Genomic DNA, 27017 nt, shown 5'->3' with positions numbered 1-27017 from the left:
GGCCAGGCCAGCCCCTATCAGTCTACTCATCCCTATAAGAGACAGATAGGAGGTTGTTGGTATCCTTGCCTGCACTTCCGTACAAGATCAGGCAGGCTGATACCTTCAGAGAAAAAAAACAACACAGTTTTATTCTAAGGGAACTTCCACCAGTTAGCGAGTCTCCTTATTTTAAAGCATGAAAGGATTGTACATTATATGCATAGGAACATATAACAAATTTAAAAATAATTTGTATTATTCCTAGCTATTCAAACCTGAATCCTTCAAAGTTAAACTTCCCACTTCAACCATCTCATATTGTCGCGCACTTCAACCATCTCATATTGTCCCGTCTAAGGTCAAAAGGGACGTGATCCTAACAGGTGGAGGGATATGACTTCTCAACCGCACTCGTCACCTTATTAGCAAATCCGACGGCCCTTCCAACTGTACTGAAAATGTATTCCCTATTCTAAAGGACTTGGGGTTTGTATAGCTAGGAAAAATATAAATTACTTTTGATATTGCTTTTAATTCTTACCATCATTAACCCTTTTACCCCCAAGCTATTTGGAAATTTCCAACCCTTAACCCCCAGCCGTTTTTCTTTTTCAAGCACGTTTTGCAATATTTTTTTTTAGATTGCGCTGACAGGCTTAATTTTTGTCATAGAGGTCAGGTTGGTCTTATTTTGGAAAATGCCTGAAGTTTCTCATAAAGTTATCAAAAAAATGCAAATAGCAGTTTTTTGCAAGGACGTACCAGTACGTCCATGGGGGTTAAGGGAAGTAGAAGGGTTAATACATAATTTATTTTTTATCATCGTTGTCAGTTTTTTATTGGAAAAAGAGATATCTTCTTTTTGTCTTATGCATTTTCTTTTAATTTCTTTCTGCTTCGGTCTTCATCCTAGCCCCTTTTCATTGATTTTCTCAAGTCGCTCTTTACCTCATTTGAGATCTTTACATCTGCTGCTCTTGTAATAAGGTACCTAAAGGATGTTTCTTAGGTAACTGCAATGAAAGTTATCAGGTCTTTTGAACCAATATGCATAGATGATCCCATCTGTCTCAACTTTAAAAGCCAGATAACACATAAATGTTTCAAACAATGACTATTATCTTTACCATGAGTATTCTATTGAACAAAACTATTTTTTCAACTAGGTCCCAAAAACTCCAGTAATCTTTGCATATTTTTATTACAGGGCATTTTATTAGTACTGCAAAATCAAACGCAGGGGAAAGGGTTCATGATAGATTTCATGCAAGACAACAAGAGATCATCATTATTAACATTTAGATTTATTCTCTTTTGTAATTAAATATGAAGTGATTTCTGACTTTCTTCTCTCTTCAATGAACTAATGTATGGTATTTCTTCTTTGTGATATGGTCATTTCTACTTGCCCTCGTACTGCTACTTTCTCACTAGCTTTCCTCTCCTCTCTTCTTGTGGTCAAACTCCTGTATCTCCTTCTTTGAGATATCAGTCTATATTCCATCCAGTGGAAACCATATCCCTGTGTGATTCTTATATAGAAATAGTTTGCAATGCATGATTATCGGCATATTGTAATCTCATCTTCCTGAAATATCCCATTTCTTTGTAAGTGCTCTTGTCAGCTGCCTAGAGCAGAACAAATCTGAATTTTGCTATGAATGTTTAGTCAGTTTGGTAATAAGAAATGTTATAACAATAGTTCATCAAACTCTGTACTTCATGCAGGCTTTAAAATCCAGCATATACTGTACCATCCAAGTTTGATGTTTAACCACACTGTTTGATATCCTTTATCTTTTCCGCATTTTTTCATCTTATGGGAATTTAATTTCTGAATTTCTTCAGTGTTTTTCAGTCCAGACAACTTTGGACCCCTGTGTTAATTCAATGCATAATACAGTATTGCATTCAACTCTGCAACTCTCCTACAGCATCCTATCAGTCGCTTACCCAACTATTTTTCTCATATATATTGTACTATAATACTTCTCTTAACAATTTTTTTTATTATTTCTTTCCAGTCGTTTTAAGTTTGCTTCAACTAATCTAGATTTTCAATCTTTTTCTTCATTCTACTCATCTTTCAGATTAGTCTATGATCTACTGTATGTAGCTGCCTATATTAGAACTACCTATATTGTCATGTAATGTGAATTTGGAAATTTTACGATTGGCTTTCATCAATTATCAAGGGTTTGAAATATTATTTGCATGAAATTTGTCAAAGCTTAAATCAGTGGGACCACGAAAGAATGAACCAAAGAAATTAATGGTCAAATCAACTTTGCCCATTTTGATTACAGTTACAGTAAAATCAGTTTCTGTGCTGTAGGTTTGATATTCAGTACTGTGCAGTACTTTATAGGTATGGAAGATTTATTTAGTCTCTGCCTTTCAGGTAAAGTAGTGTTTTAAGTTGAAGAAAGAAAAATTCTTTCGTCTTTACTTTTCATTTGCATATTTAGTTTAGAATATAGTAAAAGGAGAATGCAAACCCATGCTCTTAGAACTTACGATTGTAATTTTAGCAAGTACTGTATATACTCTTCATTTTTTGTTTTTTTAATTTTTAAAAAATTTTGTTAATTCCAAATTTGTGGGTATTGAGTAATATTCAGTGCAGTTTACAAACTTAACTACAGTATTAGTACCCTCCTTGTATAGCAAAATCCATAATGCGCTATCTACTTTTTATTACAATTATTTAGTATAATGAGATTACCGATTTACATTTTTACTCTCTCATGAAGTATTACCTTTTCATTAAGAAAAGGAAATTGGGGCCAAACAAAGTTGAACAGCTAGGAAGAAGACACCAAATGGTATAGTTGCAATTTAAAAGACAGAAAAAATCCAATTGGTGCTAAAAGGGAACTGTAAAGTTTTATTAATGCTCGCAATGTGCCCCTTTAAGTCGGACCAGAAAGGCCTTCCTTTTAATCTCTTGGAATTATCACATCTGGTTTTGGATGCTAATAGAATTGTGTACAAATATACCAACCAATTTAAGTCGTTCTTATTGGCTGGGTGAAAGTGCTTGACTGTCATTTCATGTGTCGGTTTGGAAGGTGAGGCAGGTTGTATTGCTGAGAACTTCTACTCTGTTTGCAGCTGGGGATACACCCAGTCCTCAGATTATCAGAAGTTCTGTATAGGTTAGTATTCTTCTTTAATATAGATATCATTTGTTCCAACACAGAGACTTACCTTGAAACACTTTCTTAGGAGTTACCTGGAACCTCCTCTTAAACGACCAGAGTTTTGTGTAGTTTACCCTACTCCCATTTTCTATGATGGTAGGCCTAGCGGAGGAAAACGTGCCCTGAGGGCAAACCCAAGGTAGGCCGCATGCTCTCTCGGGTCGTAACCTCCAGTAAGTTCTCTGGTCGCGTCGTGTTATCATCCCGACGCTCCTCTGATCTCAGTGCGGCCCTTTGTGTCTTGTGACCACGTGGTTACCACATGGTCCGTTGTGCGCTCCTACTCGTGCTTAGTGCTTTAACTGTGTGCTTTGGCTTTAATTCCTTGGTGCTTTTAGTGTTCTCATTCTCTTGTCGAGCCTGTGTCTAGTGTTTTGAGATTTTATGCGATGGAGCATACTCGCCGTTGTCCTGGGCCTAGGGCTGGGAAGTCGTGTGGGGCTTTTTTGTCTAAGCCCGATGTTGACCCGCACTCCCTTTGTTCCTCGTGCAGGGGAAAGGTGTGCTCTCCTTAGGACACGTGTCCGAAATGTGATAGTTGGAATGAGGTCCAGTGGGTAAGATATGGGACCAAGAAGAAGTCCACGAAGCGGTCTCCAAGGAAGGTTAGTATTTCTTCTCCCGCAATTTCGGCTGGTGATGGTCCGAGTAGAGTTCCTTCTTCTTCCCCTACCAAGAGTAGGGGACGAGGTAAGTCGGTTAAGGGGAAGCAGACGGTGCCTCTTCCCCAGGAAGGTTTTGTTATGGGTGTTTCTGATTCTTTTAAGGCGATTCAGGCGCCGGAGGGTATGTGTAGTGGGGGTCCGCGGGACGATGCTCTTATGCTAGGGGAGCACGTCTCGGCAGGGGACCCCATGTTGAATAAGTCTGTGCCCCTTTCTTCCCCAGGTTCGTGGGTAGATGTTTCCAGAGCTTCGGCAGCGGAGGGCGCCATGGGTAGAGAGGATTCCCCGCAGGAAGATCCCCTGGGATGGAACCTGCCGAGGACTCTGTTCAGGTCCCCCTTTAGGACGAAGGAAGACCTCAACGGGTCCTTTCCTTTCAAAATTCGTCCGTCTACACCTCCAGCACCTTCGTCGGCAGTTCCAGAGGAATTCCTTCAGCCTTCCACGTCAGGAACCCAACAGGTGTCGATAAAAGCTCCATCTGTTGCTAGGCCGCGTTACCATGAGAGGTCAGAATCGTTGGTGGTGGAGTCTTTGTTTTCATCGGATGAGGAACGCCGAAGGAGAAGTAGAAGGAAGAGAGACCGTTCCAGAAGGAGGCTGTCTTTTTCTAGGTCTCCCTCGGAATCGAGAGAAAGGAGAAGGAGATCTCGTTCCCCGCATAGGAAGAGCAGGAGAGCTGGTTCTCCTCAGGAACGATGGGTCCTGGTACCAGAATCAAAGCTTCAGTCTCAGGCTCCGTGGTTAAGCTGGCAGGAGACAGTCCTCCTAGAAGGGCCTCCAGTAGCCGCATGTCGTCTTCAGCCTATGACCGCAAGGCCTCGTCTGGTAGGCATAAGTCTCGTCCTAGGGAGACTCGACCCGCCCAGCGGAGGGAGTCGCCGCCTGGGACGGGCAGCCTCGACGAGGTTGCCCATGGTATGGATCGACGCGCGCAGGTCCCTCCGTCGAACACTTTCACGGAGGAGCCCGTCCCTTCGTCGAAGCCCTTTAAGATGACAGAGGCGCTCGTCTCAAGGAAGTCATAGCCGCGGATCCCGTCAGAGCGGAGGTGCCCGTGCTAATACTTCACCCCATTGCCAGATGGAGGACTCGGAGGAGGTCGCAGGGCTTGGTACGACAGAGGACTCCGCTTATAGGAGGGTGATCTCCTTGTTAAGGAGTCACAACAAGATTGAGGAGCCTCTACCACAGGAGGAAGACGACTGGACCTCTGGCTTAAATCGTATTATGGAGGAGCCCGTCCAAAGGAAAGCTTCATTAGCTCTTCCGGAGGCGAGAGACGTCAGGTTGGGGCGAGCTCACATCGACAAGGTAATCACCCGCAATTGGGAATCATCCAAAGGATACACTGCAGCTAAACTGTTATAGGGATTGAAATCCCAAAGGAAATATTATGCTTTGGAGGGACGCCCACATGGGGCGTGCAAGCTTGAGGATGTCCTGGAGATTTTGAGTCAAGGTGTCCCGGAAGACAGGGTCTCTACCGCACCCATTTACTTTTCCCAGTCAGAGTCCATCGTGATGGAGGAGATGTCGAAGGATCTAGTGAACGTCGCATCATGGCTGGACTGGTGGGGTACTACCTTGGTGGGTACGCAGATTCGGACCGAGACTTTAGATCCTGCCAAACGAGAGACCCTGAAGGAGTTGGTTGGATCGGGTGGCCGTGCCTTAAAATTTCTCACGTTACAGGCGTTAGCTCTTTCTGCGAACTGGGTCCTTAGGAGAAGGGACTCGGCTCTGAAAAACCTATATAGGAAAATCCCAGACAGGGAAGCAAGGGCTTTTCGTAACGTTACGGTTTGGAACGAGGGACTGTTTCCGGTTAAGAAAGCGGAAGAGGTGGCGGAGAAGATGGCCAAGAAGAAGGATGTCATTGTTCCAAAGGCTCAATCAGCGAGAAGACTCGTCTTTAGGAGGCCGGTAGCCGAGGCTCCTGCAACATCTTGTTCTTCCCCATCTCAAGGAAGGAGAGAGCCTTCTACAGGACAGTGGGCTCAGTCGTCGAATCCCTCCCGAAGGGGAGTTATGTCAGCCCCTTCCACCTACAGGAGTTCCTACTCGTCCTCCAGGAGTTCCTACTCGTCCTCCAGGAGAGGTCGATCCTCTCGTAGGAGATAGTTTGAGAGGCCCCCCTCCCCTGCCCAAGCCTCAGGTAGGGGGATGCCTCAGACAATTTTGACAAGCATGGAAGCTGCACGGAGCAGAACCATGGACAGTAACAGAGGGCTACATGATCCCCTTTCTACAGGACCCTCCTCACTTGATTCCAGCAAGCCAGGCGGAGTGGTTGGTCCCCAAAGACCCGTTGAAGAGAGCAGCTTTGGACGAAAAAGTCGCCACAATGATGGAGAAGGGAGCAATGGAGACTGTGCATCTTCTGGGACTGGGGTTCTACAGTTGTCTCTTCCTGGTGGAGAAAGCAACGGGAGGATGGAGACCTGTGATAGACCTGTCAGCCCTCAACAAATTCATACAGAAGACACATTTCAAGATGGACACCCCAAGAACAGTCATGGCGTCCTTGAGGGAAGGGGATTTCATGATGTCCTTAGACCTCAAGGATGCCTATTTCCAAATCCCAATTCATCCTGCAAGCAGGAAGTTTCTCCGGGTGAAATGGGGTGCCCGGATTTTGCAATTCAAGGCCCTGTGCTTTGGACTTTCTACTGGCCCCCAGGTATTCACAAGAATTTTTACGACAATCTCCGTCTTGGCTCACGAACGGGGGATCCGTTTAATTCGGTACCTGGACGACTGGTTACTCCTTTCCTCCTCAAAGGAAGTCTTGAAGCAACAAGGTGCAGACCTTCTGCAACTATGCAAAACTCTGGGCATCACAGTCAATCTGGAGAAATCTCATCTGATCCCAACCAACAAAGCGACGTACTTGGGGATTGTCCTGGATTCAGTGCTAGTAAAGGCATTTCCATCAATGGACAGGCTCAACAACCTGGACCAAGTTCTCCGTCCCTTTCTAGAGGGCCAACCCAGAAGAGCAAAGGATTGGCAGAGGTTAATAGGACATCTGGTGTCATTAGAGAAGTTAGTTCCCCAAGGAAGACAGAACCTCAGGTGCATCCAGTGGAACTTAAAAGGTCTGTGGGATCAGAGAAGTTCCCCGGACAGGATTGTGCCAGTGCTACCAGAGACCAAACAGGCTCTAAAATGGTGGCGGAATCGAGAAAACACACTAAAAGGGATGCCACTGTCTTCCGGACCCCCAGAACTTTTGCTCTTCATGGACGCATCAAAAGAAGGGTGGGGAGCCCATCTTCTATGAAAAACAACGAGAGGCAAATGGACGGTAGAAGAGAAGGTTCTCCACATCAATGTTCTGGAGATAAAAGCGGTTCAGGAAGCCTGCCTACACTTCACTCGGGAGCTGAAAAGAAACTCAGTGGCTCTAATGTCAGACAATGCCACAGTAGTGGCGTACATAAAGAAGGAAGGAGGGTTGAAGTCGAAGGAGTTGTGCGTTCTCGCCTTGCAAGTCCTGGGTGGGCGGAAAAAGAACAAGTCAGACTGTCAGCGAGATTCATTCCGGGAAAGAAGAACGTTCTAGCAGACGGCCTCAGCAGGGTAGGCCAAGTAGTGGGGACAGAATGGTCTCTTCATCCGGAAGTAGCAAGATTCATCATTCAGAGGTGGGGTTCTCCGGTAATGGATCTCTTCGCGACGAGGTTGAACACGCAACTCCCCGTATTCTGTTCTCCTGTCCCAGACCCAAAGGCGGCATTGGAGGATGCCTTTCAGTACAAGTGGGACAATCTGGACGTGTACGCCTTTCCTCCCTTCGCTCTGATAAGACAAGTCCTCAACAGAGTAAGGACAGCCAACAACCTGAAGATGACTTTGGTAGTGCCTTGGTGGCCGTAGAGAGAGTGGTTCCCAGACCTAAAAGGTCTGGCGGTTCTTCCTCCGTGGCCTCTACCGGACATACCAGACCTCCTGAGACAGCCACACTTTCAGAGGTTCCACGAAAACCCTCAATCCCTTCGTCTTTACGCCTGGAGGTTATCCAGTGGCTTCTGAAAAGACAAGGTTATTCGACAAAGACAGCTGTGAGAATGTCCCGTTACTTGAGACAGTCTTCTACAGCAGTCTACCAAGCAAAATGGACAACTTTTATTAAATGGTGTGCTGCAAAGAAAATAGAGCCCTTAGAAGCTGCAGTCCCCGACATTGCAGATTTCCTCGTTCACCTCAGGGATGTGCTGGGCATGTGATTCCAGCAATTAAGGGGGTACGAGCCGCCCTTGGACAAGTCTTTCTATTGAAAGGGATAGATTTGGGCTCTTCTAGACACATCTCAATGCTCATCAAGAGTTTTGAGCAGTCCTGTCCACCCTCGTCTCCTAGGGTTCCGAAATGGGATCTGGCTAGAGTTCTAGACATGCTTAGTAAGCCGCCCTTTGAACCTTTAAAAGATATTGTTGACAGAAATCTTACGCTTAAAGCAGTCTTCTTGTTAGCTTTGGCTTCGGCGAAGAGGGTAGGTGAACTTCATGGGTTATCTTATGAGATAGAACACTCAAGGGGTTGGAGAGAAATATCCTTCAAGATTGTTCCCTCGTTTGTTGCTAAGACCCAGAACCCATCCGTTTGGGATCCTAGGTTCGAGGGTTTCTCGATTCTGGCGATTCCAAACTCAGGTAATCAAGAAGACTTAAAGCTGTGCCCTGTCAGAGCTATTAGGAAATATCTTTAAAGGACAGCAAATCCCCGCCCTGGTTTGAAGAATCTTTTTGTGTCCACGGGGAGGACGAAAAAGAATATTTCCAAGAACACCATTTCTTTTTGGCTCAGGCAAGTTATCATTAAGGCTTATTCGAGTGCTGGACTTACAGTTCCTGGAAAGCCCAGGGCACATGATGTTAGAGGTTTAAGTACCTCTCTAGCCTTTGAAAAGAACATGTCAGTGGCACAAGTACTCAGAGCAGGTACTTGGTCTAACCAGTCTACGTTCACTTCTCACTATCTCAAAGATTGTACGAGGAAGTCATTGGATGGTTTTTCCATCGGGCCAGTCATCTCAGCGCTCAACCGATTTAACGGCCCAAGCCCCAGGTTCAATCGCGGTTTCAAATCTATAGACACAGGTGATCTTTTCGATTTTTCCCTTCTTCTCCTCGTACTATTTATCGTCTTGGGAAGTCTTGCACAGTAGACCCGCACTATGCCATATATTCATATTACATCAAGCTCATCATCAAGGAATTATGTAGGGTGAGTACTTTAGGCACAATTAACAAGTTCTTTGTGTAGTTTATCCTACTTTCCATGTGTTGGGGTCCTTGTCAGGGAGGCACTCCCACCTCCTAAAGTGTAAGTCTCCTAAGAAAGTGTTTCAAGTTAAGTCTCTTGTGTTGGAACAAATCACAAATTATTAGTAATTTGTATTTTTCCTAACATACTTACTGAGAAACACTTTCGGGTTATGGCCCTTCCTTCCTTCCTCCAGGTGCCTCACTAATCTTTAGTATTGTTACTTTCATAGAACTTACTGAAGGTTACGACCCGAGAGAGCATGTGGCCTACCTTGGGTTTGCCCTCAGGGTATGTTTTCCTCCGCTAGGCCTACCATTATAGAAAATGGGCGTAGGGTAAACTACACAAAACTCTGGTCGTTTGAAAGGAGGTTCCAGGTAACTCCTAAGAAAGGGTTTCTCGGTAAGTATGTTAGGAAAAAATACAGATTACTATTTTATGTAGGGTCTCACCATATTTTTTATAGTTTGCTATCATGGGGATTTTGAGCTTTTCATAGATACAGTACTCCATCTAATCTTGAGTTCTCCCAAAATAATTAAAAGTAGGAATTTTACCCAATTTGTGTTAAGACTTTATGGCTATGCTGCTGTAAATTAAACTGCTGGAGAATTGAGGCCATCAAAGGCCTATTTGCTCAATTGATATATTCAGTAGTCTTCTTCAAACCTCCTCCAGTTCAATTCTTGTCTGGAAAAGGAATATTTTGGTCTACAACATATTTTGGGCAAAGAATGCTACATTCTTGCTTCATGTGTCATTGATAGAGTAGCTAAAGAATAATGGCCTGTTTGGAAGGGTACTTCCAATTAAGTTTGAATTATTTAGTCTTCATGTTGGAGATGTCACTTGTAGCTGCTTTAGCAATGCTATTTAACTGATGTAATTTGTAGCTACATGGGTTTAAGAATGGATGGTGGGGAGAGAGTGAGGAGGGCATGGGAGGAACCTATTAAGGGGAAGAAAAAAGAGAGGCAAAGAATTAGATGGTATGATAAGGTGAAGGATGAAATGGAGAGAAGAGTGTTTGGTTGAAGAGGATGCTTTTGATATAAGGCATTGGAGAGGCAACCGACCCCTGACTGTACAGATACCAGTAGTACATCAACATTTGTAGGCAAGTACTTAGTGTACAGCAGTAGCAACTAGTTTGAGACATGAAGTTTATAGTTATCTTGTATGTTTAAAGAATATAGTATTGTATAGTGTATTTTTCAGCAAGACATTAAACATTAATTACACATTTGTGGATTGCTGCCAGGCTGTTAATGCACAAGAGACTGCGGAGGCAAAGCCAGCAATATAGAAAAAGATTATAAAAGTGTATGCATATCTGTTAATAAAGTATTTTATTCCTACCGAAGAAGACAGACTGCATTTCAGAAATATTCTTTGACATTCTGGGTGTTAGCTGTACGTATAGGTCATCTAGTTGGTGCAGCTCTGACAGCCTGTGTGTCCTTTGAAAAGTTCTCCCTCAGTTTGCATCCCTCACATTTTGGTTGTCAATCAATTACTTACCCAATGTAAATTAAGAAAAGATATACCTCTCATAAATAAATAAGAGAGGAAATATCCTGCTAATGTGGATCACATAGAGCGAGTGTATATTGCCAAGAAAGTTTTAGTGTGTTGTATGCAATCCAAAATTTAGTGGAGTAAATAGTTATTGTTATTGCAGATAATTTAGACACAGCTTCATATTCTGGGAGGGATTACTTTAAAGTTGAAGTCTTTGTATGATTGTCTGTTGTGGATCTTTCATTGCCTTTTAAATTTAACTTCTCATGTCTCTCCCAAAAGTCTTTGCTCATTAAATTGTTGTCCTACTCCAATTTACTTCCGTCATTTTAGGAGAATGGGTCTCTGTAGTTTACTGTAAAATTCTTAATTGTAACTCATTGTAACCATAAATATATCTTGTTTGGAGGGTTATTATGGAACAAATTGTAACCAGAATTATACCTGATTTAGAGGGTTGATGGTACCATGTAAGTCACAAGTAAATTTTGAATAAAATTTGAAATTTTTTTTATATTAATTTGTATTTCTTTATGACTGTAAATGTGCTTTGGTACCGAGCTGTTTATATAGTGCGTTGTCTTATTTTTTAAAAATATACTTATCGTATTGGGATCATGCCAGCATGTGGATTGTTTGAGCTTTAATTGTAATCAGAAACTATACTTGTAATGAAGTTCCATGTATTATGCTAGTTTATATACAATGAAGAACAAATGTTTGTGTTTTATTTCCAGATCTCCGCCAGCTGCCGATGATGCGGAAGGAACTCCAGGGGAAACACTAGCCAATGGGAATTGTGGGATGAATCTTGAGTTTTCTAGCGCCCAGCTAACCCGGCCAGTTTCATCCTCTGTTCCCACAACGCCTACCAAATTGGTGAATGGCTCCCTTACTGGAATGTCAAGTACTGTCTCGGCACTTATCAGCCCCCCTAAGCGAACTGTATGTACTAGAAGCCAGGCGTTGAAGGAATTGCAGTTACAGCCTCCCAAAGATTTCGGCAGTTTTGCTGTGTCGGCAAAAACCCCTTTAACAGTACAGTGCCCCGTCAGTACAATTTCTCCCGGCTCATCATTCGGTGCGTCATCTGGCGATGAAGGCAATGGTCTCCACACTGGGCCACCAACACCTCACAAGATTCAAGCCCTTAATGAAGAAGTTTTGAGGCTGGATTCCCCATTATCACCATCTTCCGCTTTGTCAAAGCTTAAGCTTTCTATGCCTGCCAAGAAACTTGTATTCAATGGAAAGACCACAAAAGCAAGAAGAAAGTAAGTGTTATATGATACTAAGTAAATTCCTGAAAAAATAATACTAGAAGCATTTTATTTTGAGTTTTTTTATGTTTTTCAGCTTTCATTACTTAAAGGCAATTATGCTGAATAATTTAAACTCAACTACTGTTGTATACAAATCTTTTCTTATTTCAAAAAATTATAACAACAACTTTAAATCATAAATTGTTCCTACGTGAATACAGACTCGTCCTTTAATAGGAGTATGATTTCAGTAAAGCTGGAATGACCATTGAAATTTTTTGCAAGGTGGTTGTAGGTGCAGCAGGTGGAGGGTAAGCCACATCCACCAGGCAGTCAGCGAAGCTTTCACTTTGATTTTGGCCACCAGCTAGTACATCTACAGATGTATTACTTGTTGCCTCGTCTTTCAATTTTAATTTTTTTCTTTTAGAGATTAATAATTATTATTACTATCTAATATATAATATGAAAAAGACATATTTAATATGAAAAAGACATGGCATGCAGTTGTTTTCCAGATAATCTATATGTTGACAGCTCTCTGTACAAAGCTGCCATTATCCATAACATACTTGTTCCTGTTGGGTGGCATGTTTTGCTGTCATTCCACTAATGTGGTCTTTCGACAACAACATGAACCAAAGGAAGTTAGCGTTGCTTGGACATCGCCAGTGCTTCATATGAGGGTCATTTTAATGCTGCTGAGTGTAACAGGGAAAGGGCACTGCTTGCTACCCCGGCAGTGTCTTCCCAACCTGGAAAAGTGCTAAAGGCTTATCACCTGTAGTGTGTGTCTGCTGTTTCAAAGAGTTCTCTTTGGGAATGTCGTCATTGGCTTGCACAACCCCTTAGAAAGCGAACATCTCCTCTGCCTCATCTTTGTTAGTTTCTTCACTCAGCAACTTTTAGAAGAAGATCGAGTAGTAGATATCATTGAAGTCCAGTAAGATCGATCGATTGAAATCGTCTATGCGTGAACTCTGACCAAACGCTCTGCTGTGGTGGGGTACCGGGAACCAACCCATCCCGAGGTGATATCTCTGTATGTGGTACACACACACACACACACACACACACACACACACACACACACACACACACACACACACACACACTCTATCTCTCTCTCTCTCTCTCTCTCTGTGTGTGTGTGTGTGTGTAATTGAAAAGATACAACACCACTCAATGTGGCACTTTCTTTACATACAGAATAACAAATATAGACTTTGAATAGACGTCCAGCGGATGTAGTGAATAGTAACACAGTAAATGAGTTCATAGTGAATAGTAACACAGTAAATGAGTTCAAGAATAAGTTAGACAAGATTATAAGAACTCTAAATGCTTTAAAGTAAATCACTCTACCAAAGAGACAATAGTGTCTCCACGGATGGACTAAAAAGTCTTTGAGACATCCAAAATCCTTGTAACTCGCTTAAAGCAGCAGAGGAGAAAACCGCTTTTTAAATTGCCTGAGACGGTTGTTATTGTTATTATTATTTGCTAAGCTACAACCCTAGTTGGAAAAGCAGGATGCTTTAATCTTGGGGGCCCCAACATGGAAAATATCCCTATGAGGAAGGGAAATAAGGAAAAGTCAAATATTTTAAGAACAGTGCCATTAGAATAGAATATTTCCTATATAAACTATGAAATTTTAACAAAACAAGAGGGAGAGAAATTAGGCTTTTACAGTTGAATCCTCCATGTGGAGAAGTAACTTGGCCGGAGACTAGTCATCGACCTCTCTTTTTTGAACAAGTTTGTTTTCTAGCGACTTCAAATTTGAGACGGTAAGTACTGTTTTGAGGTTTTCTGTTGACCTTAAGGATTCATATTTCTAGATCCCCCGTCCATCTTCCCAACAGAAAATACCTCTGCTTCATCCTCCGCAGAGTAGTGTATCAGTTCCTAGCCCCATGTTTTGGATCATCACGCAAGTGGTCACTTTTGTCTGTTTTTAGGCCCACTGTAATAGAATTCGCCTCTTGAGATGTCTCAACAATTGTCTGAACCTGTAGTCCCCCAGGAGGCAGTTGATGCTGGATTGAGGCAGGCTGCTTTCCTTTTGCGACAGTCGGGATCATGATCAGCTAGAAAAAGTCCAGTCTCACTCCCAGCCAGATGATGGAATACTGTACCTAGGTATGCTAATAGACACAGCAGCAGTAAGATACTTCCCGTTGGATGAGCGTATCGGCAGACTCGAGTAGGTAGTGCAACTGTTACTGCACAATCAAGAATTTCCAACTCGACAGTGAATGCATGTTTTAGTACATCTTTTTTCATTAAAGCTCTTTCTGCACAGGCGCACCTCCACTAGCAATCCATCCAAGGGTGTCAAACATCACAGGCCAGCAGGCGGCAATCCCCCTTACCATCTATTGCCAGTGGAACAAGAAATATGGGACAATCTGGCCCTGTGGCTGAATGAGGAAAACATCACCAGTCGAGTCCCCACCTCCAGACATGTTACTGTTTACAGACTCTTTCAAGAAGGGGTATGGCACACACCCGAGGAACCAGACTGCTTTGGAGATGTGGTCCACAGAAAAAAAGCATCTACATATCAACCTGCTTGAAATGCAAGTAGTGCTGCTAGCATTGCAAGCTTTCCAACAGTTTGATAGGACACTGTAGCATTTATGAATGGCAACACTACAATCATGGATACATGAACACACAAGGGTGCACTCTTTCATAGACCCTTTAATAATGGGCAAAGCAGGTGGACACCTCAGCAGTCAAGAATGCAGTAGAGCTGTTAGTAATATTCATTCCAGGCAAAATGAATGATCTAGCAGATTTTCTAAATTTACATCCTTGTGTGGCGGAAATGCATCTTATTCTTTGGGGATCACCATCGATTGACTTGTTTGCCTCTAGACAGAACAAGATGCTTTCAGTATCTTGCCTGCCAGTTCTAGACCGGTCAGTAGTATTCGAGGACGTCTCCCAAGACCCAATAATCTGGTTGCATAACCCCTTCTGCCTAATTCGCCAATTACTCAACTGATTGGTAATGACATCTGTTCTCGGTATGATCCTGGTGGCTCCAAAGTGGTCACACGCCAAATGGTATCCAGATCTGTTGATGCTCCTCGTCGATGTATGGAGCGAACTACCCATCCTCTCCAACTGGTGTGATGGAAGGGATATTTCTCCAGTCGAAGCCTCTGCAATGGATTGCTGATTTCATTGCCTACCTTTGTCGAAAGGAGCTCTGTACCTTCGTCGAGAGGATCTCACCTCGGTCTCCAACTTACATGTAGAGTAAAGAAAACATCCACGTACATAACATGGACCTACTACAATAATCAAAACACTAGATAAACATATCCTTGTGGTTGGTGCTCAGTATGAGCTAATGACCAATTTATTTTATGATATTAGCAAGTATTTGCAAGAACTACTGTAACAAATGTTTCAACACAACTGCATCTATGAGCTTTGAATTTGTTGGCCTTGAAAATGGTAGTTTTTCTGTATAAATAAAAGCTCTAGGTAAATAGATGCTCAGATGTTGACAAAAACATTTTTCACAGCAGCCATTTTGTAAAATCCAAGATGGTGACCTTATGGGACATGAAATACTGTAATTGAATTTTTTTTCTCTGATTTCAGTATATTGACTATAGTATAAGATTTCCAAAACTGTATAGTTTTCATACTCCACAAAATTCCAATGAAAGTTGTGTTCTAAACATAGCGAACCTGACTATGCGCTTTATATCTTTTACGCTTTCCAGGTATCAACTCTGCCTCCTACCTCACAAGATGGCATTTACAATTGATTTGTTTTAATTTATGTGGTTTAACTACCATTTCCTAGTGATGATTATTTGAGTGGTATACAGAAGCAGACCAAATATAGCTAAATGTTGCTTCATAATTATTGTGAATTTAGTAGTGCTTCTTTTGTTCTAGGTTACCAACTCAAGCACCTAGGCGAACATCATCACTACCCAAGTCAGAAAAGGCAGTTAAAGTAGAAACCAACACAGTAGTAACAAATGGAGAAGCAAAACCTGTGTTACGTGACAATCAAATTACAGAATTTTTCCAGATCAGGAGATCGAGACGCAAGCCAAAAACAACTATATTACAAGAACGTCAGAAAGAAATTGAGGAAAGAATTTTGAATAGCTGTGAGGATGGATTACAGGTAAGCACATGTTTTATTCTATAACCTTCAATCGTAATTATCCTCATCACATTCCTGGTCTTTAAATAACATTCTTGTCCAACGTTCATAAGAAAAGTAATACTGTATAACAACTTCATGTATGTCTACCTAGAGCCACCACAAGTTGTCATCAATTTTACTGTATATTCGTCCTCAAAGACATTATAGTCCGACTGGTCTAAACTGATAAATTGTTTACCTGCTTGAGAAAAACCTTGTTGTCACTTCTCACTTAACCTTTCAATCATCACCTTCATTAAGTCTTCAGTCATCTCCCAGTGAGGTAATACAGTAATTTGGAGGGGGTTTCATGAAACTGACCATAAATCCTATTATGAAACTCTGTCCCCTTTAATTTCACTACTAACTTGTTCTCAGTAATCAAAAATAAATTCACTTGTTCCTGCACTAGCAAACCTTTTGTTATTTATATGGATTATCTTTCGGCGAAGCTGGAAGGTAGCCAAATAGGTTAGAAAGTATGAGGTGGCAACCCTACCTAACCACTGTTGTGGGTAGGTATCTCGCACAGCTGCCTCACTATTCTCTTTTGGCTGGTAGATCTCTCTCTCTCTCTCTCTCTCTCTCTCTCTCTCTCTCTCTCTCTCTCTCTCTCTCTCTCTCTCTCTCTCTCTAATAGACTTACCAACCATTGTTTTGCACATTTTCCTTTTTTCTTTCTCTTTTTCAGGTGTGTTTGGTCCTTCTTTTGCATGCTCCCATGCAGACATGTCCTGGCTGCAATGGTTGTCCTTGTGGCACCTCCACGTATTCTGTCAATACAGACCCCATCTGCTTTGTTTGACTTGCCTGGGGTGTCGCTGTGAGCAGGGTGTGTCCTGCAATGAGTGTCGCAAATGGCCTGCCTCCCAGTAGGAGAAATTTGGGAGGCGCAGGAAGAAAGCCAAATGAGACCTTTCTTCCCCGGGGTCTTCCTCCGATTGGAAAAGGGCTCAGGCTGCTTCTTCTCGTACTAGATCTCTTCCCAAAGCTCCTTCTCCGTCTTCCTCAGAGGCACATTCAAGTAGGAGCGCAGACCAAATAACTCCTTGGTAACCTCGGGGTACTGGGGGGGGATTGAGCTTCGCCTATTGAAGTATCTTCACCTCCAGCCGCTAGGAGCCTTTCTCCCTTGCAGATATTTTTTTCAGGCTTGGCTGTCCTCGGGGGTTTCTGCTCCCCCTTCAAAGGATATGCCTCTTCAACTTCTTCAGCGTGGCACGAGGAGAGACCTCTCCTCTGTGGCTTCAACATCTTTCACCCTGGACGTGTGTGAGTTCCATCTTTTGTCCTCTCCTGGCCCTTCCACGTGCGGACAACGTGACCGTTCCCGTTAGCCCTTGTAATAGCCTCCTGCTGACGATATCCCCTCTTACCCTCTTGGGACGACATCGTCGCCTAACCTTAATTCTTCTTCTTCCCACAGAAAAGGTTCCAGCTTGCACGCTACCCTCGCCAGCTGCTGAGGTGGGGCAAGATGATCCTCTTACAGCCAGCGTTCCACCTGCTCGCCAATCGCCAGGATGAGAGACTACACCTCGTCTTTCAGGACGAGCACCGTCAAAAGTGTCTACGGCATTCAACAGATCATAGAGATCGCTCATGGTCTTAGTGTTCTTCCCTAAGACGCCTATGCAAGCACTAAACGCTTTCGCCAAAAAGACAGTAGGTCATGATGATCTAGGCGTTTGTCTTCCAGGAGACATTTTTCTCTATCACGAGCTGAGTGCTTAGATCAAGGGCACGACGTCCACGATCATGAGCTTCACACTCAAGATCAAGAGCTTCATGCTCACGGTCACGAGCTGTGCGTTCACGCACATGATCACAAGTTTCATGCTCACGATCAAGAGCTACACGCTTACGATCACGATCACGAGCCACATGCTCAAGATCACATACTCAATACTCGCAATCACGATTGCAAGGCAAACACTCACGTTCGCAAGCTAAACGCTCATGTTCGCAAGTGAAACGCTCACGATCAAGGACGCATCGTTCACGCTGACAAGTGAGACGATCACGATTGCAAGCAAGATGCTCACGATCAAAGACGACGCTCAAGATCACGATGCACATGATCACAACGATCATGATGCTCATGATCAAGGACTAGACACTTAAGATCACGATCATGATCAGACGCTAAACGCTCTAGTTCATTACAGAGAAGATCCTCTTCGGGAGGACGACGTAGACGCACGCACTCTACATCCATGCCTCGCACTACATCTCCTGGTCCTTCTAAACGACCTCCGACCGGACAAGAACATTCTAAAGACCAATTCCCTAAGAAGCCTCTTCCAAGACTATATCCAGTGCCTTCAAAGCCTTGGGTGCCTTTTTTAAGTGTTTGATGATGTGACGCCCCTCTATTAGCTCTGCTGTACCTCAACACTTGCCAATGCAATGCGTTACCCCCCACTCGGAGCATCCCATCTACAGTTGAACAGGAACCTCGAAGGCCTCCTCCTCCTCGCTCACCATCTGTTGCTTGTGAAGTTGTGACTTCTGCATGCGATTCATGCATGAATCACATGATTCTGCATGCGAGTTGTGCACAGTTGTGTGAAAATCGCCTCCAACGCCGAGTAAACCTGCTTGACGAGTTTCTCACGTGCTGAGGCCACAACTTCGAAAGCAAGAGAGCGTCCAAGTCCTCCAACAACATCCTCTGCTACTGAAAGCTCTAGTGGCAGACAGATTCCCTTTCCGGAGGGAGTGAATGAACCCCATAACAAGTATGCTGGTGTACCCATGTCTCCTGATCACCTAGTGCGAATCTCTAAGGAGCATTTAATGATGCCTACAAAATTACCTTCCATGGATGCCGGCCCCTCTAAGGCCAGATGCATTCTCCTCCAGGACTCCCAAAGAATACTCCTGACTTGTCGAGAGAGTGGAAGCTTATGTCCTGGTATGGTGTCATCTCTTCAGAGAACATTCAGGTTGGGCTTTCCAACTGCCCATCCCCAACCCCGTCCACCATGGTCTACTCCTAGTATTCCGTTAGAGAAGTCATGTTCGCCTTCTTCTGATGCTCCTTCTGACCCTAGGAGGAGATCGTCTCAGAGCAGTTCTGTCCCTTCGGTGTTTCTTACCAACTCTACCAAACACCAAGGACAAACAAGACTCTGCAGCTGCTCCACCTACAGGACGTCTTTCCTTAACGCCAGTTGGACCAGGCGAAAGGATGACGACCAAACAGCAGAGGAGGATGAAGCGTTAGACTCCTCTACACGCAGATATCATACAATCCCGTATTAGTAGGGACTTAGGTTCTCCTTTGGAGATAGCCATCTACTCCTTCAATCCTAAACCGATCGAGATCATTCCTCTGGCCCAACATCCGGTATCGCTTCCACTTGAGGAGGAACAAAACATTGCTCCCAAACCTCAGAAACCTAAGGAACCGCAAGTTTCCTCCAAAACATCTGTGCTTGAGGAACACTTCCCTTCCGGGAAAGAATCGAAAGATTCAAAGACGATTCCTAAGAATTCTAAGGCCAGGGAAGCTCGTAGACAGGAATTGGCAAGGGGATCTCCCGAAACAGCCCCTTCACAGATTCCAGCTGATGACCTTGAACTACCTGAAGCTTTCACAGACGAAAGTCTGGAAGTAGATGAGTTCCAGTACACGCATGAAGAATACCTACCCAAAGCGTCGAGTCCGAAGTTCCACTCAAGCTAAGTGCAAGGAGTCTGAGCATACCTTCTGGCAAGTCCTTGCATGCATGAGGACCTTTAATAACTTGTTGGATTCTGGTACTGCCATCAGGAAGGCAAGGATATGATTCTGGACCAAGTCTTGGGTACCTAGAAACCTCCTATAACCAGTACAGTCTTCCCTTGGTCAAAAGGACTTAATGGAGGCGCTTCTAGCTCTCTCAGAGCAGGATCTTCCTCCCAATCTCTTCCACTTCCCATCCCATCATTTTGCAGAGGAAGTATTACGAGATCCAGGATGAACCTCTTCCTACCCTGACTCTCGACCCCTCGTTAGTCTCTTACCAGGGGTGTCCCGGTACAGTGACAAGCTTCCTTGAGGGCCTCCCTTTCTGCCTCTGAATTCCTCAACATAGGGTGAGGTACGAAGTACCCTATGCAAGCTGCTTCATGGCTCGACCTATGGTTGGGGTCGTTGGGCCAAATTGTTCGATCCAAGGACCTTCCCAAGGATTCAACGTGACGGTCCTTTGAATCCTTCCTTCTGTCAGCGACTCAGACCTTAGAATTCCTTTCGCACCATGCGGTCAACTTGTGGGCGAATTCGATTCTGAAGAGAAGGAATATAGTGATTGGAAGGTTCCATAGGCAGGTGCCAAAAGTGGAGGTCACGCGCCTTCAGAACTTAACCCTCGAGGGGACCCCTCTCTTCATCCCTGAAGAGGTAGAAAAAGCAGCTGATAGGTGGAGAAAATCCTCCAAGGATTATCTCCTCCAAAAAGCCATGACTTCTCAGCCTTATTGGAGGGATTCCCAACCCCCCAAAGATCAGTCGAGCTCTTCACATTCCTCGAATTTTAGACCAGGAACATCTAAGGTTTCTATGAAGCCCTTTCAGTTCAGGGACCAGAAAGGGACAAAGTCTTTCAGAGGAAAGAAAGGTGGTAGAGGGGGTAGTGGACCATAGATTCGGGCCCTTTCAGATTAAGAGTCTACGTTTTGTAACCAAGGACCCAGATCAATTGTTACTTTGCCCAGTGAGGAGTTTGAGATATCTTAAGCGGACTGCAGCAACAAGACCCCAGCTTTCAGCCTTATTTGTCTGCTCGGGCAGACCTAATAAGAGGGCCATGTATCCTCAAAGTCATAGACTATGCCCTCCAACATGGCCTTCCTCAAGCTTGAAGACCTAGAGCTTATGATTTCGGGGGCGTTAGTACTTCCCTGGCATTTAAACGTAGCTTCCCTATACTCGCATGTTTCTATAAGCGGATGTGTGGAAGCTTCAAAAGACTTTCACCCCCACTACCTCAAAGACGTGACCCACAGGATTCTCGATAAGTTCTCTATCAGCCCTGTGGTGGCTGCACAACAAGTGGCTTAAGAATACCTCGGGCTCTGTTGGACAAGTAGCAGTAGGTTGAAGGCATTGGTTACCCGTGTTAAGTCTGGAATGAATGAAAGTATGTCAGGCTTTTCAGCACCTGGGGTTCCTCTGCGAGTTGGCTTCAACTTCTGCAGGTAAGAACCATTTCCTTTATGTATCCTAGTATAGATTATAACTAGTTATACTCGTTCACGTCCCCAATGTTTCCTGCCTGTAAATATTGAGAAATGTCTATCTGTAATATTCCTGTTTAAGAACTTGCATACTCTTACCTAGTTGTTCTTATGCTATTTCTACAACTACACAGATTGCTTAGGCCGCAATAACACTCGCATTGTAAATTATTAGCGAGGTGTCAAGGTTTATCCTTAGATACAGTCTAATACTGTACAGTACTAGGAAAACCTGGGTCAATGACTAAGCCAGAAGTCGGACTTCCACCCACCTAAGAGTGAGTCATCCATGTAAATAACAAAATGGTTGTTAGTGAAGGAACACAACAAATTTGGAAATAATCTGTATTTTTCCCTAACTAATACAAACCTGTAGTTATTTATATAAATTGTCCCGCCATCACCTGTCCCACTGAAGTCCTGCCTACAATCGAAAAGTGAGGCAGCTCTGCGAGCTGAGTGGAGATGGGTGGCTGGGGTACCCCCCAGCCACCCCCTACCTACCCACAACAGTTGTTAGGTAGGGTTGCAACCTTGCGCTTTTTAGTCTATTTGGCTACCTTCCAACTTTGCCGAAAGATCCATATAAATAACTACAGGGTTTGTATTAGTCAGAGAAAAATACAAATTATTTCAAAATTTTATTCTCTTTGGCGCTTAAATTTTCAGCCAGACTGGGCAGTGGGTCTTATTTGAAGGATATCTTAAGAAATAAATTCTTTAAACTACATGGTTTAATAGGCTTGGCACACCCGCATATCGCCTGTCAAAGGTAACATGAAAAGTGGGACTCTTCCGAAACAATTGTCTCGTTCACAAATATAATTTCTCATTTTACTTGAAAATGAAATTGTAACATGTGAATGCTTATGTTGAACAAAAATGTAAAAAAATAAAAATACCCACTTATTGATTCATATGTTATAAAATAAGATACAGTGATGCCTCACAACACAAAATTAATTCGTTCTGGAGTGGCTTTCATAAAGTGATTTTTGTGTTGTGAATCACATTTCACATGAAAATTGCCTAATTCGTTCCAAACCCTACAAAACACCACGTTAAATCTCATAATAAAGCTACAGTATAACCTCTATGAAATACTGTTCAGCTAAATACATTTGAACCATTCAATATACCTAAACTAACTGTTAATACCTTTAAATTAAGTAGTTATTGTAACAATGTGATAATAAATGGAAAATAATATAATACATATAATACAATACTGTACATATACTAAATAGAGAGTTCCATATGTACTCTACTATTATAGTTATCCCTATTATAGACTACAGCTATATTCTCTGTTGTCTGAACCCATTTTCTTCAATTCTTATTGAGGGGTGACTATTTTATTCTTGTCCTGGCTGGCAAATCTCTCTTCTTGAAATGAAACATTTTTCGTAAAGTGAGTCATTAAAATATTCGCATCTTGAAAATTTTTTATGCAGAGTTTTTTTTGAAGAGAGGTATGACTGTATTAAAAAAATTTATATAGGTAGATGTGACAACAGGGTTCTTATCCAAGAGCAAAAACAATCCCTCAGTTTAGATGTGCTATACTATAGTACTTTGGTTAAAGTGGGAGCACAAGTTGGGTCACAATTGCCCTATTGGACCTCCTTGCATGTAGTTACCATACAAATAGCTTTGTAAAAGTTACAAGATCCAGGGTTATCCCTTGCTAACTTGTCACCTCCTCCCATCCTTCACAATAGAAATTCATTGCTAAGGATACAGCGCCTTTTTCTCTCTGGGTCTTGTTTATTTTTTTTTTGAGCTTGGCACTTTTTTTTTTTTTTGTGCTTAGGGACCTTTTTTCCAAAGCAGCTTCCATTTTACATATTTTGCTTTGTATCCCCATTCTTTTCTTTTTGTTAGAAGTGAAATGAGCTCACGCCTCTGTTCGTGTCTTGTATTCTTGTCTTCTTGATCTCCTATCAGGTTTAGGTCTGTATCCATTTTTAAGATGCCTTGAGGCTTCCTACATTTCCTTGTACTGCAACTTCTCTATCTACTGCTTTTCTGACCATCTGTTCCTCATCCGTTCTCATCACATGTTCGACCCAGGTCAGTCTATGCATTTTCTTTCGTTTTTTCTGCCAAGGAAGATCACGTATATCCACCAATTCTTCAGTTGTAATACAGTAATAATCTACCCACCTGACTGAATTTCAACGTTTTCTGGTCACACATTTTCAAAATATCTTCTATTTTCCCTGACATATCATGTAGATACATAGTGTAATACAGTCCTTTTTTGTTCATCATAGTTTTTCCTCTTTACTAAATTGACATTTTGATTTACTAATAGTGTGGGCTACAACTATTTTTTTTTACAACTTTCTATCTCAACTGCCACTTTACAGACTAATGTGTTTCCTAGTCCACACAAATGCTGTACTTATAACTGCCTATCTATCATGACAAGGTTTTCAACCCTCTTCTCCATTTTTTCATGTTATATATTTAAGCATGAAAAATCCCTATAATCTTTATTTGTTCCTACATGTGATACAAACTGGCTGACCTGAAATAGGACTATGACTTCCGCAAATCTGGAAATGGCTGTTACGATTTTAATAAGGTAAACAGTTCCATGGTGGGTGGCGGGTAGGGTGACAAATGGAGCATCCTCAGTTTGACTTATGCTGCAGTGGTGGACCCCGTGTCCTGTTTGCCGGATTAAATCTTTTTTGCTTTCTCTTTTCAGTGCGTTTGTCTCTACTGTGGTGTTTGTTGATGCCAGCTCCTTGGGCAGAAATGCAGCTTTGCCCTTGGAAGCCTGGCCAACGATGTGGCCAGTATATGAACAAGACCAATATAGATCCCATAAAGTTTGTAGTTTCTGCAGGGCGGATGACTGCTTGCAGTCTTCCCCTTGTGATAAGTGAAGGAAGTGGTCTTTTGTGCAGAAGAGGAAGAAGTTGATGGATTCACCAACATCGGACTTGGTAACCCGCAAGCTGATGTTTTAAGAAATTTTAACTTCTTCCCAGCTTCTGGTACAAGACCCTTGGTGTTTTGTTCTTCCTCCCAAAGCTGGGTCCTGGTAGGAATTCATAAGGGGAAGGGAGTCTCTGCCCCCTGCTGGAGGATTCATTTGAGCAAAACAGAAGCATTGCCTTCCGCCAGTAAAGGTAATAATCCCCCCCTGCTTCTCTCTCATAGGACTCCCATTTCTATACCTGTTCGTGACAATTCTCACTAGGACCTAGATCTTGGAAAGTCATGTCCTTCTTTAGGTATAGTTGGTGCCCTGTCAGTAGAGAAGCTTCTAAAGATGTTGGCTAGGACCCAGAAGACTTCCGTGGTTGCTCTCTCCTTATTGGCCATAGCACCAGTCAGGGAGAGATGTCACAAGGATCTCTTTGATGTGCCCTTCCCTGTCGTAATTGGAAAACCTTTTTTGTCTGTCGCGGAGAGATCGCAACCAGTCCGGAAGGTCTCAACTTGCTGAAGAGGGAGCAGAATTTCATGCTCTTGCCTTGCCCTGTTCTTGCGCCTGCTTTGGAGGAGTCACCTGCCACCCCTATGAAGATGAGGAAATTACTGAAAGACAGGATGACCTGACAGTTGGAGTCTCTTAAGCCTCCACCCCCCTGGTTTCTCTGCATGGTTTCGTAGGTGGAACAGCTCTGCACCAAAACTCAACCTTCTGGAATTTGTTAAGGTACAAGTTACAGGGATTCTGACCCTGCTGCCTGTGCCAGATCTCTTGATCAGGATGGAGAGCATCAGTCTCATTCGTCTTTTGGCCCGGGACATTCCTGGGCCACTTCAGTTACCTGTGCTCTTGAATACAGTATTACTATGTTTGATCTTCTCATACATCATGAGAACAATGATCACCGCATGCACAATCGTCGCTGCATGCATGAATCTCCTCAACACATATGATTACCTCGATCGACGCTGTTTTCCTTAAACACGATTACCTCCACGTGTGTAATCTTCCCCATGTGCACCCCATGCTCCTCGATTTGGATCTTCTTACACTCAACAGCCAAGACTGATCCATGACTAAGTTTTCCCAGATGCCAGGACCTTCCAGCTCGGTCACGCATTAGGGCTTGGAATCTGTGAATTCTCAAATCCTATCTTGACATGCTGCATTGTGCTCATGCGGTTGTCGGCAAGGAACTTCTCCTACCAAAAACCCTTTAACCATGGGCCGGTATTTGATTGCCTCCTATCCGTTTGTAAATTTTTGCGAGGAAACTAAAATGGCATCAAAGAAATTTTTTGAACACTGAGAATACAAATCGAGTACTCATAACTCCTGCAATTTCTCTCTTGGAGAGATAGTATGTACCAAGAATATTTCTCTCGGGCACGGGATACTATTATGATCTTGCATAGTTTGAAGAGAATATGTGCTGGGAAAGTACCCGTCTGGAGTAGATGGATTGGCTTATGGCACAGTAGCCTACGCACCACCTATCTGTGCTCTTTTCTTATGAGAATGAACGCACGCACTATCAGTAGAAATAGAGGTTGCCGTCCTTTCCGTTTCTTGGGCGGTTGAGAAGTAGTTCATGCTGATACTTTTCAATGAGGGAAATATCTTCATAGACAGAAGGTATTCATCATCCAAGTGCCGGATGATCCCTCTGCATAGCTTCGTGGGAGGATTAGTACCGAACTAAAACACAGCCCTTGGAAAGGTTTTTCAGTACTAAGCACAAGAGATCATGCTCCTGCTACCAGCGCTAGATCTCGTACGAGAATGAGCATGAGCACTGTGGGGGGTCAGGAAGTTGGCAGCCGTCATCGTCCCTCTCCTGCCTCTTAATTTTCCCAACAGGGATTTGATGTAACACTCAGGCCCTAGGGCACTTAGTTTTTGGGCCCTAAGTCTCCTGTCGTGGCAGCACTTCCAGGAAAAGCCGAGCAAGTGCTTGTTCGATCTTTGATTAGGTGCAATCATATACTTTGCCTTGACCCAGAGCTCGACATTCCCAAACAGGCAGAAGGCAATTTTTTACGACGCTATCCACCTTAATAATGGACATTTGGATTCCAAGGAAACATGAGCGATAGGAACCTTCTCAAAGTGTTCCAGATGGTTCTCCAAGTCTTTATAAGTCTACTCTTCTTGTGGAAAAGTCGACTGGTACCCGGTAACCAATATTCTTCCCCTTCAAAAGGAAGATGATAAGTACCCTGTACCATATTGTTTGCCATTAGGAAGAAGACTACCCATGCTCAGTGAACCTATTGAAATATACATGCATCTAGACACTCATCCTTCATTCTGTCAGAATTATTTCCTCCTCATCCTCTAGGCTTTGTTTTATTTTCTAAAACCAGTTTATACTATGTTGCCTTGAGCACACACTTACTTTTTTTGGTATCTACTCGATCGAGACTCTTCTTGACCTCCGGTTGCCACGATCTGAGAACCATGTTCAATTAGTAACCAGCTGCATTGGAAGGCAGGAAGAGGAGAATGATTATGTTGATGAGATTCAATTCACTAGAAGGAAGGAAGATGTAGCACAGTCGCTCTTGCACGACCGAGAATATCTTTCGAGACTACCCCTGCCATTGGGAATTTGTTCTACACATGCTCCGACACTAGAGATTGCTCCAGGATTTTTGGAAGCATCACTGGTAAACAGCTTGTCAAGTGCCTAATGTCTGATTTCAGTAGAGTAGGAAAGATATTCCCCTTCCAGGAGAGTTTCACTCA

The 27017-nt window shown here is 43.2% G+C and overlaps 1 protein-coding gene across 1 annotated transcript in view; it reads left to right on the top strand.

Moving 5' to 3' along the window:
- Window positions 1–27017, top strand: part of Set8 (SET domain containing 8) — an 86197-nt gene that overhangs the window by 20745 nt on the left and 38435 nt on the right. The window contains exons 4-5 of the mRNA XM_068350930.1: window positions 11383–11919; window positions 15835–16072. Coding sequence (XP_068207031.1) covers window positions 11383–11919; window positions 15835–16072 — 775 coding nt within the window. The remainder of the gene's footprint in view (window positions 1–11382; window positions 11920–15834; window positions 16073–27017) is intronic.

Source organism: Palaemon carinicauda, chromosome 27 (genome assembly GCF_036898095.1).
Source record: "Palaemon carinicauda isolate YSFRI2023 chromosome 27, ASM3689809v2, whole genome shotgun sequence".
Classification (NCBI taxonomy): Eukaryota; Metazoa; Arthropoda; class Malacostraca; order Decapoda; family Palaemonidae; genus Palaemon; species Palaemon carinicauda.
The sequence above is the reverse complement of the archived record's forward strand: the minus strand, read 5'-3'. Positions and strand labels throughout refer to the sequence as shown.